This window comes from Calliphora vicina, chromosome 5 (assembly GCF_958450345.1).
Source record: "Calliphora vicina chromosome 5, idCalVici1.1, whole genome shotgun sequence".
Classification (NCBI taxonomy): Eukaryota; Metazoa; Arthropoda; class Insecta; order Diptera; family Calliphoridae; genus Calliphora; species Calliphora vicina.
The window spans coordinates 94,532,908-94,546,164 of record NC_088784.1 but is presented as its reverse complement, the minus strand read 5'-3'; the positions used below and the strand labels follow the sequence as shown (position 1 = coordinate 94,546,164).

At 28.9% G+C, this 13,257-nt stretch overlaps 1 protein-coding gene across 15 annotated transcripts in view; it reads left to right on the top strand.

The window, feature by feature from the left end:
- The window catches only part of mim (missing-in-metastasis), a 198,495-nt gene extending 186,841 nt beyond the window's left edge, over positions 1-11,654 (top strand). For 6 of the 15 annotated variants that reach the window (XM_065514083.1, XM_065514088.1, XM_065514092.1 and 3 more), the window contains 5 exons: positions 1,155-1,535; positions 2,668-3,013; positions 3,491-4,561; positions 8,107-8,255; positions 10,634-11,654. In XM_065514083.1, the coding sequence (XP_065370155.1) occupies positions 1,155-1,535; positions 2,668-3,013; positions 3,491-4,561; positions 8,107-8,255; positions 10,634-10,741 (2,055 nt within the window). In that variant the 3' untranslated portion in view covers positions 10,742-11,654. Of the gene's footprint in view, positions 1-911; positions 1,536-2,667; positions 3,014-3,490; positions 4,562-8,106; positions 8,256-8,526; positions 8,653-10,633 lie in introns of all 15 variants that reach the window. The other 9 variants (XM_065514094.1, XM_065514090.1, XM_065514087.1 and 6 more) reach the window with 6 other exon arrangements.
- Positions 11,655-13,257: the final 1,603 nt, after the last annotated feature.

The window sequence follows — 13,257 nt, the reverse complement described above, 5'->3', positions numbered from 1 at the left end:
TTCCTTATTGAATCATTCAAGTTTTCTTTAATTCAAATCCATTAAAAAATAGCTTAATAAAAGTTATTGAATGATTAAATTTTTCTTCAATTCAAATCTATTACAAATAGGCTTTAGATAACTGTTTTTAACTCATTTTGAATGTATTAAACAAAGTATAACAAGTAGTCCAACTCTTTGACAGCAGTACCTAACTCTATACATGTGTTAGTGAAAAAGTACCTAAGTCTAAATATGTGTTAGTTACAAAAATGTATATGTGTTGGTTCCTTTTGAATTTTCACCATAAACACAGAGTTCTAAAAAAATGTTTAAATTTTAATTTATTTAAATTTTGTTCTATTTTCAATACCAAAAATTGAAACTCTGTTCTATATTTTAAAACCTACCACAAACAAAATAAAACGTCAAAATTAATAAAAAAAATATTTTTTAGTTTGTGCGAAATGGACTTGCTTCGGAAAAGAAAAAGTGCTAAATGTGTTGAAAAAAATTATAAAATAATGTGTGTTAGTGAATTTACGCGTATCAAACTATATTTATTGGACAATTTATAGTTAAAATTTCGAGACTTTTGATGTGTATAATTCTCTCACAAGGGTGTTGAATTTACACAGTACCCGTATATGTGAGAGAGTAAATTTATAAAATAGAGAGTTGGACTACTTGGTATACTTTGGTATTAAATATTTCTATAAACATGTTTTTCAAATTATTCAAACAAAAAAAAAAACATCATTCCATTTGATTGCTTTTTTATTATTATTTTTATTTACTATTATCACTTATTATTTCCTTTTATTTCTTATGCTATTTTTGTACTTATAAACTATTTAACTTTTATTTTTTCACAACACCTCTTCATCCATACCACACATCAATCAATCACACTTCTGTAAACAAAAACCCAGAGTCCCATACACCATCACTGTCAACATAATAATATCTATTCACCCACAATTACTACCCCTACATCTCCTTTAACTTTACCCATGCACGATGAACCAGAATATGATGCTTATTATAATACTTATGTTGAAGTACAATCATTTGCTGATAAAGCTAACTTAATAACGCCTACAAAAACTAACGCAAATGTTGCTTTAATGCTTAATAATGCTCCTAATAAAATAATATCACCACTTTATCAACAGCCACCAAAACAATACCAACACCAATATACAAAATCCTCACCTGTTTTGTTATCACCACCTACAACTAAACGTACAATGCCTACACCTCTATCGCCGCAATCCCCTTTGCAAACTGATCTTGATGAAATTCCCCCTCCATTGCCACCACCAAATCCCAATCAAACTCCTCACCACCATCATCAACATCAATTATCCCTACCGTTACGTTATCAGCAACAGTTGCCCACACCAACAATGACTGCTCATAGTAACAATAATCATATGCCGCCGCAGCAGCAGTTACAGCATCACCAACAGCAGCAGCTGCAACATCAATATCAAGACCATCAACAGCTAGACTATAATAATGGTGAAGCCATTTATGGCACAAATTCGCCAACTGTAAGTCCAACAGAGTTCATATCTGCCGATATGTTCAAAACTAACCCAACTAACAGCATAGTTAGAGTTTTAAATGCATTGCTCAAAAAAGAAATCTTCTAATACTCAGAAAATAATCATAAAATAAACGTATGCGGAAAAAAATTGCTACTAAAATGTTGACGCTGGCAAAATTAAAAATACTTTTCTGGACTCATTTAAAAACTATTTGAAAATCTGTCCTATAGTTATCTCGATTTGCATCAGTAATAATTTGTTATATTTTACCTCAGGTGACAATGAAAGACAGAGAAGTAGACATATTTAAAAGGAAATAAACCTATTTTTGATAAGATATAGAATTTGGAGCATAAAAAGTTTTCCAAAACAAATTATATGGCTCTCAATCTGCTGTAAATTACAAATTTAGATTTTTTGAAATTTAATTTAACCGTCAATTCTATTCTAAGCTATGGGTACACAAAATTTAAAATTTCATGAAAAGAAATATAAAAGATTATTTTTTAAAAATGAAAATTCTTCTTAACTTTTTATTAAAATCCATGAAGTTAAAACTTGACCTAATATTTTTAAATTAAAACGTGTTTAGTTGGTCTTTTTTAAATAGAAGCGAGTTTGTAGATAATTTTAAATTAAAATCCGAAAAATAAGATCTATAAAAAGTGCGAACATTGATATTGTAGAACCACGAAAGTGCATGGATGTGATCCTTTTTTGGGTTTCATTAAACGTTAGAACAAAATACAGTATTTTCCGTTTTGTTGCAATTTTTTTCCGCATACGTTAGGTTGTTATAAACGAATTTAAAGAGATGTTATGAGTTTTGTTCAATTCTCACCACATTTAATTCGGACTTATATACTTAACTTCCTTAAGGTTTTTCTACGTTTCTCATATCGAATTACTTTTATCCCATTTGGATATATTCAAGCAATGGTGATTCGAAAATACACCACGCACTAGAATTTGTTTTGAAATCAAACTACCCCAGCAAAAAATCTTTCGTATTTTTACAAAACTTGCTCACAAAGCATCAACAATTTTCATTATTCTTCTGTATTTTAGTAAATCTTTTATTCATTGTTTCATATTCTATATTACATTTTTGTTTTGTTTCATTTATTTCTTACAGTCATTTCGCACTTCATCGCCCGGCGGTGGCATATATGCACAACCGAAAATTTTGAATAATATGTCAAGTTTTCGCACCAACAGTCCCGGGCCAAATGGCCATCAAACACCAACACAATCACATGTGCCAGCTCAACCAAAAACCAATCCCAATTTAATAGCTCAATTAAATGCACGCTTAAATAGTAAACAACCAAGTTCGAACGAAGCAATCTATGGCGTATCATCGATAAACCATCAGCAACAGAGGGAAGAAATCTATATGCGTAACTATCAACAGTTGACGCCACATGCATCACAGCCACCACCACCACAACAGCAACAACAGCAGCAGCAAACCTACGACGGTAAATTTTTTGAAAATATTAAATCTAAGATTTATGGTAGTTTTAGCACTTCATCAACATCATCATCATCATTACAAACTCCATCACAATCATCTTCATTAGCTTCCTCGACAAATACAACTACTACATACCAAACATCTTCGAAATCTACTTCATCTGTAGCTTGTCATACAACAAATACACAGCTTACAGCTACAGCTAGTTTTAATGCATTACCACATTTTCCACTATCATCTTCAACATCATCGTTACTTTCCAAAGTAACATCATTCACAAAAGAAACTCCCTCTACTGTTACCCATAAAACATCATCGGGTTCTAGCAAAACCTCGCATAATTATACTTCTCACGCTACAACTTCTTCTACTTCCACTTCCACTTCTGCTCATATTGCTCACAATTCCGTTAAAACTATCAATTCTACAACTTCTTCTACTTCTCACTATCACCCCTCCTTAAATAATACGCAAAATGCAGCTGCTGAAACAAATGCCAATGCCACTTTCAATACAAATCAAAATCAATACTCTTCTTCTCAATATTATGCGCCTAAACATTTAACAGCTGCTCATCAACAACAACCAACACAACAACATGTGCAAAAAGTGGCTAATGCTACAAATAATCAGCCATCGCGTCAGTTACATCAATCAATGCCTATGTCTCAGTCCCCCCTGCCGCCGCCTGAACTGGCAGCTCAACAATCTCATTATCAAACGGGTCATCAACATCAACCGCAACAACAACGCGAGCCTATACATCACACAGCTCAGCATTATACGTGTCCGCCACCGCTTGAAGATCCACCACCGCCACCCATATATATCAATAATAATTCAGCTACTATGCCTAAACGCGGCGCTAGTAGTCATCACAATCATCATCATCAGCAGCCAGCAAATTTGGCTACTTATGCGGCAGCTTCATCTGTCTCTACTTTACCTAAAAATATGATTCAACAACAACGTTTACAACAACAGCAGCAGCAACAACTACAGCTGCAACAACAGCAGCAGGCAATATATGGTACTCATCAAGCCCAACAGCAACAATATCACGCTCCGGGCGCCATAACAAGCGCCCATCAACAAGCTCAACAATATCAAAATCCTCAGCATATTAGTCAACGTCCACCCATGCCACTGCCACATCACCAGCAGCAGCAACAACAACAGCAACAACAATCGTCCTCAACTGGTAATAGACATAAAGCTGCCACGGTTAATATTAAACAGCCACCAGTACCCTCTCGTCATTCCAGTGTACAACAGAAAATATTCGTAGCTACAAATCCATTTATTCAAACCACTACAATACACTGCCATTCGCCAACTGCATCATCCGTCCATTCTCAACCAGCTTCACCTATTTGCAGTTCACCTACTCCCTCATCAGTGGCTAGTATTTATGGTACCAGCAGTCGTCGTAGTAGTGGCAGTGGTGGCGGTAATAGCGGCGGTGTCGGCATGGCTCAGTATGATGTTGGCGGCGGTGGTAATGCTGGCCAAGTATATTACAACCATCAATTAAATACTGCCACAAATACAAGTGAGAACGCGTTTTTCCTTCCTAATGCCTGTTTTAATTTTTTTGAGTTTTTTCATTCAATTAAACGAAGCCGTTTTTTAAATTATTTTTGATTTGAAATTTTCTATGTACGCGAAGGCAATGAAATGAGACGAAGAAAACTTATTGTTTTATACATAGTACATATTTTATACGTTATTTGTTTGCATGCTGCTATCTTTTTGTTTTATTTAAGCTTTTGTTTTGAGTTACCTTGTCGTCAGAAGTGTTGTGGGAGCAACATTTCCATATTGCTGCTGCATTTTGTATTCTTCTGCACCCACCTACATACTAAGTATAAGGATTTTTCCTATTTTTATGGTGGTTTTTTTTCTAAATGTTACACCCTCGTTTCATATAAACTTCCTTTCATTGATTTCCCCTCTCTTCAAATCATCTCGAACATTGTTGCACTTTAAATGAACTAGATATAACATGACATACATATGTATTTAAAATGTGCCATTTAATATTTTATAGTGTTGTAATTTAAATATTTTTTTAAATGTATGAACTTTTTAAACTCTTTATATTAAATTATATTTAATTTTTTATCATGAGTGTTCGAATTTTCTTCTATTTATGTTTAAACTGATTTATTTTTATCAAATTTAACTTCTTAATTCGTATATTGAAATTTTCACTGTACGAATGTGGTGAATTATTTTATTTTAACTCACCACTCATGAAACCTTACGGAATTCGTATATTGAAATTTTCACATCACGAATGTGGTGAATTATTTTATTTTAACTCACCACTCTAAATCTACATCTTTTCCCCCTTGCACAAACACAACCACAATATCAGCCAAATTATGAATAAAAATTCCCCGGGAGTTTTTCCACTTTTCTTATTTTTAACATTGAATTTGAATAGGAAAAATGAAAAAAAAAAATCCGCCGGTAATTTTTATTCATATTCATTGGGCTGTATATGTAATGTTGTTACGATTGTTTGAAAGTTCGCAATTTCTCAAGGGTAAAATTGTGAAGTGGATACTTTCACTAGCGGAGTTCAAAATAGAGTTCAAATAGTCTTGCACCATTGCAAATGCAAATTTTCAGCAATCCAATAACAAAATATCTACAAAAAGCTATAAAATTTTGCATTTGCAATGTTGTCATAGCATTTGCACTAAATGCTGAACTCCACTACTATATTTAGGATTTAGGATTTTTCATTTACATTTAAACATCAATTCCCTTTAAACGAATTATATGTGTTGACTCGAATGTGCCTCTAGTGACACATAATGTTCCACATAAACAAATTGTATGTCTTGATTCTAATGTGTCTCTAGTGACACACAAATCTGACTATTTGTCCAATCTATTAAAAGTATTCTATTGCAAAAAAGAAACATTTTTTTCGATTGTCATAGCATAAAATATTCAATGAAACTTACAAAACTCAAATTTCTGCCAAAGAGTTCCTTGTGTATCATGTAATTTTTAGCATTACCCGACAGCCAAAAAGTGCTCCTCGTGCTAAATATAATTTTGGCTCGCTGAACACAAATAAGCTAAACGCTTTAAAATCGTACGGTTAATTTGCACTTTTAGGTTTATTCAAAAAAACGTGTTTTTAACAGTTGTATCTCAGAAAAGTAAAATTTAATTGAGAAAGTTAAAAACAGTTTATGTTTTTAAAATCTATGAAAGTTAAGCTTCCAAATGAGTACCAGTTTTTAGTTTATTATGAAATGATGTTTGCAGGATTATATAAAGAGTTGGACAATTCTCATTTTACAGTTTGTTATCAGAAGTTTTTATCACAGCTAATATACAGTGACTCACAACATATTATTTCAAACATATTGAATTGTATATCCATTACGGAGAAAAGATATATCAAATTATTTAATTCATTTACAGTTTTGAGCGCACAGTGCATCATGCACTAATTTAACAGCATGAATAATTCGAACTTATTATGATGGTTAATATTTAGTGGGGTATCTATATACCTTTTGATGGAGAACAGCTTTTAATCGGGAATTCATAGATTCTACCAGTTTTGCTGTATAATCGGAACTAATTCTACCCCATTCTTCCTGCAGTGCCCGTTTTAAATCAGAAGCATTAGAAATATTGTGGTTTTTTATTTTATTTTTCAGCACAATAACGTTGAGGTATGAACTCTATCCAGGTGTCTGTATTACATGTGGGCAGTTCCAGATAAGCCAAGACTTTAAAATACCAGATGTATGCTTGGGATCGTTGTCTTGGTAGAACCTAAACGAATCCCTAATGCCAAGCTTCTCCGTACTTTGTACAAAATTATATTTTAGAAGATTCATCTTCTTATCCATGTTTCCTTCAATAAATGTCAGATTTCCAACGTCTGAAATTGCATGGTTGAAGCTCGGTGTTTGGTTTTCTCCAAACACAAGACATCAGATCTGAAATGGTTATATTTGATTTCATCCGTAATAATAACGGACTTCCAGAATGAAATGTTTTCGGCAAAACCCTATTCTTCGTCTTTTATTAGCAGTTTTTATCAACCTGAAGGTATTAAAATTGATTCTTTTCGAATTACAATGTATTTTGCACACATTTTCGAACATTTTCGTTTTCGGATTGAGTTACGCAGTAACTCCCCAGGCCTTCCAAATATTTTTCAATTTCATTCGTCAACTTTGGAGCTCTTATATAGGATTTTTCTTTAACTTTTCGAACAATCTATCTCTTATCTGCATCATTACATATTTTATTTGGCACAGATCCTCCCTTATCTCTTATTCTTTTTACGCTGCGAAAACTTTCTATAATGTGCAGGACAGTTGCAACAATTTCTACAATTTGTCGTTGACTTTTGCCCTTTTTAAAATGACGAAAAACGTTTCCTTGATTCTCAACTAAGAGCTTTACTTCCATTGATTTTGAATCCATAAACAGTTTTTAAATAAAGCTGTAAAATAAATGCTACGTTCTTGAGGTATAACTGTTAAAAAAATTGGTTTTATCGTGAAAACTTAAAGTAAAAATATCTCAAAAACTGACCGTACGATTTTAAAATTTTAAACAGATTTATATCAAAAAGATGTTTTGCATGAGGATCACTTTTCAGAAATTTAAATTTGTATAGTAATGTTTTTGCTAACCAAATTACAAATAACTATTATTTGAACTAAAATTTAAATTTAAGGTCATATTTCATTTTCACTTTAAAAAACACATACCATAGGGTTTTTTCTCAAATAATATTTAATTTGTTTTATACATTCCTAATATTATTCTCAAATAATATTTAATTTGTTTCCCACTTTCCTAATTTAAAAAAAAATTTCAGAATAAATATTCTTGAAAACATTATAAATTTAACCCCAAATCTTTGTAAGTTTTTTAAACCAATTTTGTTTTTTTGTTTATTTACTTATTTTGTTATTTAATTGTTTTGTTTTTACTGCAAAATGCTTTAAACACGCATACATTTTTTTAAACATTTTTGACACCATCAAACAATTTTCATAATATTTTTTCTCTTCACATTTGTTTTTTTTCATAAATCAATAATTTTAGACTATACCAGCACAAATGTCGACAAAAATGCTAGCATACGAACAAAAACAAAAGCTGAATTTTTAGAAAATCTAAATGCAAAATTGGCTAAACAAAGTTTATCAGGTCGAGCCTTTGCTGTACGTAATTTAATTAATAGCAAGGCATTGGTAAGTAATTTATCTTTCAATAAAGAAAAGAAAAGTAATTCTTTTAAATTGATTTCTTAAATTTCCCAGTTAGTAGTAGTAGAAAAAAACTGCACGTTTTTTTTTAATTTAATATAAAATACTTTGATTCTATTTCATTTACATAATTATACACTTTTAATTTATTTCTATCTTTTGTTTTTTTTTTTATTTATTTTTTGGTATTTTGTATTCCTCCTCATTTTGTTGTGTATTTATAACATATTATGGTTTATTAAATTGTTCAATGTAGATGTATCAAAATTTACAAAACCTTAAACGTCCCAGTGCACAATATCGCAATCTTCCTTTGTTTGACACCAATTCTACTTCTACTACTATCTGCGATGAAGCATTATAAGCGTAAAGAATAAAAAAGGTATTTTAGTTGTACAGTTTGATATTCATATTTCAATTAAATTATGGCAATTTGATTTTAATAAATAACAAAAAGGCTTTTATTTAACTCAAACAATTTTCTATTGTAACATATTTATTTTTATATTCTCCATCTAACTTACAACATTTTTTTTTTTCAAAATCACTTCAATAACTCTTACATACATATTTACTATCATAAATTAAAAAAAAAATTGACTAAAGTCATTTTAATGTGCTTCTACTTTTATTATTGATTTTAAATAACCAGATAAACCGGAAATATGCTCCAAATTATGCTTTAAATAAGAAATAGTATAATTTTTGAAGCCAATAATGTTTTTTTTTTCTTTAATAAGAAAAATTGCATATTGAAAAAAATAGGACCAAAAAAAATTTTTCAAGAAATTGCTTTAATGCAGATTTCAAATATTCAAGAACTTCTCTACTCCAAAGTGAAGTGAAGTTAATATTGGAAAAATGCAAAATATGCTTCAAAAACTATTAATTGCAAAAATATGTTGTTAAAGCAAAATTAGCAAAAAAAAAATATTAAAATGTTCTAAAACTGATAAATAACTTATGCCAGACGTACTTGAAATACATTCATTTGCATAAATCCTGTTTGCCTGCTTATAACTTTTATAAATTCAAACAACAGAAAGTTCTAAATAATGTTTTTCAATTTCTTATTAGATTAAAACAAATCACATTTATTTCTTACTTTATTAAGAAATAGATGTACTTTGTTTTTTTTTAATATCGATAATTTAGTATCGATTAAAACAGCTAAGAATTGAATTCGAATTAATGGACAAAAAAATAATAAAAACCATTAAAACATCTGAAATTCTTAAACAAATAAGCAAATTTCAATTTGAATATGTTTGGATTTGTATTTTCTATGTTTTGTCTATATTTTAGACAAGGTATTTTTTTTTTTTGATAAAATTCAGTAGTAGGTTCTGGTTCTATTTTCAACTTCCCCAAAAGTTTGCATTAGATCACACAATTGTTTCCAACCAATCCTGACTTGAAGATTTTCCCCAATGTTGGGGATTTTGGAAGGGACAGGAGAAGAATATGTTTAGGGTATAATATTTATTTAATAAGGGTATTTATTTTAAAAATTCCACAAAAAAATACAACTTTTTTTTAATTTTTTTTTCTTGTTTTTGTTATGTAAAAGTGTAAAAAAATCAGTGTAATTTTCCATATTTTTGAAACGAATACCTTTAATATTTGAAAGAATTTTTAAATTCAAAGTTTAAAAAAAAACAATTATCTATAAAGTTAAAGAATTCTTAGAATCATAGTGAATGTGACCTTTAATGCTCAAATCAAATGAGAATTAAAATAACGTAAATCTAGTATTAAGAACTCAATAAACTTCTAAATTAAAATGGATTTTAAAATAAAACCGTTTTCAATAAAATACTGCTGCTGCATACTTGATTTTATTTATCACTGCAAATGTGCAGTGAAATAATTAAAAAAAACTAAAGTGAATATTAAACACTAGAATTAAAAAAGTGTTTAGTTTTCTTTTAATTTAAAATATGCTGGATATCATTAAAAACTAAAAAAATCATTCATTATTTAATCAAATCACAATTGGTTTTATAAATAAATTAAAAAAAAATCAACTTTATGCTTAAAGAAAGTAATACTTAACAGGAGTTTACAGCTGGATTGAAATACGCGTCATTAACACAATATAATATTTGTCAACTTAAACCTTTCACTCTAAATATATTACCCACATTTCTTTTGTAAATATACTATGTATTATACAATTTATGTTTTTTGTTCAAATTTTTATATTTTTTTTACAGCTTAATACCATTTGTATAAAATTGTTTATCCCCCCATCCTGTTAAACATCAACTCATATGTATTCAATTAATATATTTGTTGGTTTTTGATATTTTATTGTATTTTTGTCTTAAATCTAACATTGCTATTTTATTTTGTTTTTCCAGCCGGATCCTCGTATCTGTCATGAATCCTTGATGGATCAAATTAAACGTGGGGCTCCACTAAAACGCAACCAAAAGATTAACGATCGCAGTGCTCCAAAAATTTATTAAACCGCAACAATAATTAAATAATAAATTCTATCTATTAAACAAACCAACAAACAAAAAAATATATATCATTATTCAAACATAATCATTTTTATTGTCTATAAACAAAAAAAAAGTCCTCGATTTCAAATGAAAACAATATGCACCGCCATGCGGTTTTTTAGATTTAAATATTTTACAATAACCGTTTTTCGTGTATCTTAAACTTATATTAATTAATATTTGCTGGGAGTTAACAGAAGTTTAAAACTATTTTACAATTAAACTCCAATCGATTAAATATTTAACAAACAAATGAATTAACATTTTTTACATATTTAAATTACAAATATCTTGTATTAACCCCCGAATATTTACAAAAGAATAAATAAAAACCAACATATTTTATTTGTCTATACTATAATATACATATAACCAAAATTATTAATATTTAAACCACAAACGAGAAATTGTTTAAATTTAGTTTAAGTTTCTTTAATATTTTATTTATTTATGTATGTTAAACAAAAAAAAAACAAAAACAAATATTTACCAAAATGTTTATGCGTTATTTAATGGGTTTTTTTTTATCAGTTATAACATTTTTCGTTCTTCTCGAATTTAATATATATTTTTTCTCTATTTTAAGTTTTGTTAACATGTAAGTCATTTTTTATTTAATGTTTTTTTTATATATATTTGTTCTTTCTTTTGTTATTATTTTTATTTATTATTTGCTTTATTTTTTTATAGTATTTATATAAAAAAACAAACTTTGTATATAATAATTTATTGAATTAATTATTATTTTTATCAATTTCTTATTTAAACAAAGAACTATGCTTAAAAAACAAAACTCTTTATCTACCATAAACAATAAATATGCTTGAATTAATCAATAAAAAAATACTAATTAAATATGAATTATAAAAGAAAATGCGTTTGAATTTTAACACAATAATTTTTGATTTAGTTGTAGTCTTGCTAATTTTGGCCTAATGGCTTTTTGAAATATAAATAAAATAAATATCGGTAGACATTGGACACAGCCAGTCGAAGTGGGGTTACATCTTGTCCTTGATCTCAACGATGCAGAATACCAACTGAAATTATGATTGTATATGCTCTTACAACAACAACAGAATGTACCGTCCAGCCTCAGTGCATCATCAACGTAGTATGCTAGATGTAAAAAGGGGTTATATAAGAAGGCACAGTACAGTATATTTCATTATTTTTTAACAAATAATTTAAAAACGTATTGAACATCAGTTTGGCACTAAATAGAAATGGTAAAATCCCATCACTGATCCGGAGGCTGATAGAAACTATTCGAAATTAAAGTAAAATCTACAAGATTTGTTATTATGACTTATTCGTTATAGCGATACATACATATGTATGTATGTATACATATTTTGTTCTGAATGCTTTCAATTCCTTGGTATTATTCCGTGTAATTTATTAATTCCAAAAATATTTAATAATTCTATATTTCTGATTTAAATTTGACAGCGTTTTTTATATTAAAACAAAAGGGAAGCTTTTAGTACAGAAATTGATTAAAAATTTTAGAAAAACAATTAATTATAAAGAAATATCAATTCCACTTTGAAAACAGAAAGTGGTTTCATTCCGATAGAAATTTTCGTTTTACTTTTTCTGGAGAAGAAAAATACGGAATTAATTCCACTTTCCATCGGAATCTTAAATTTTGTTCGATATCGAATACTGTAATCTCAAAGAGGAAAATTTCAATTATCAGGACTGCTACATATTTCGTTTGAAATGGTTTCAATTCCGTAGTTATTGAAAATAATACTTTTTTGTTGATATAAAATGGTCTCAAATGTGGTTTTCGATATGAAAGAGTAATTGGAATACGTTGAAATTTTAATTGATTTCTTGCAAAAAGTGAAATTTTTCAAATTTTGAGTTAATTCCCTCTTGTTGATATGTCTAAAAAACGGAAAAACTATGTAATGTGTAGGCCAAAAGTTTACGATTTAAACTGATTCAAAATTAAATTTAGCATACGAGTTACATTTCAAAATAGTTTTGCCATGATTCGGTTTTTTTTTATTTCCCTGTAATATCTATTAAATTCATCAATAACTTTTTCACAATGTTATTAAACTTTTTGAATATTAGTCTTGTCCATGGCTTCATTTATGTAATAATGGAAGAGACTAATGATTTGAAGCTCTCAAAATATTAGTGTAAACATGAAAATATAAATCAAAATATTCATGATTTCGAATTTTTCGAGAATTCATTATTTATATTTATTATTTATTGTGGTCACCCTGTTAAAGAAATATTCTGTCAGCTGTCTGCTACAACAACTTTGTTATTGCTGAAGGAGCAGTCAGACGATATGTTTTCCACATGTAAACTCGTAAATACCATGTCATCCATACAAAACTATGTGTATGGATAATTCTAAAATATTTCGTAATTTTATGAAACTTATTACATGTACTCTTATTGGGCAATACAATTTTATTGAATACGATGAAGATTTATCAAATTACATATGA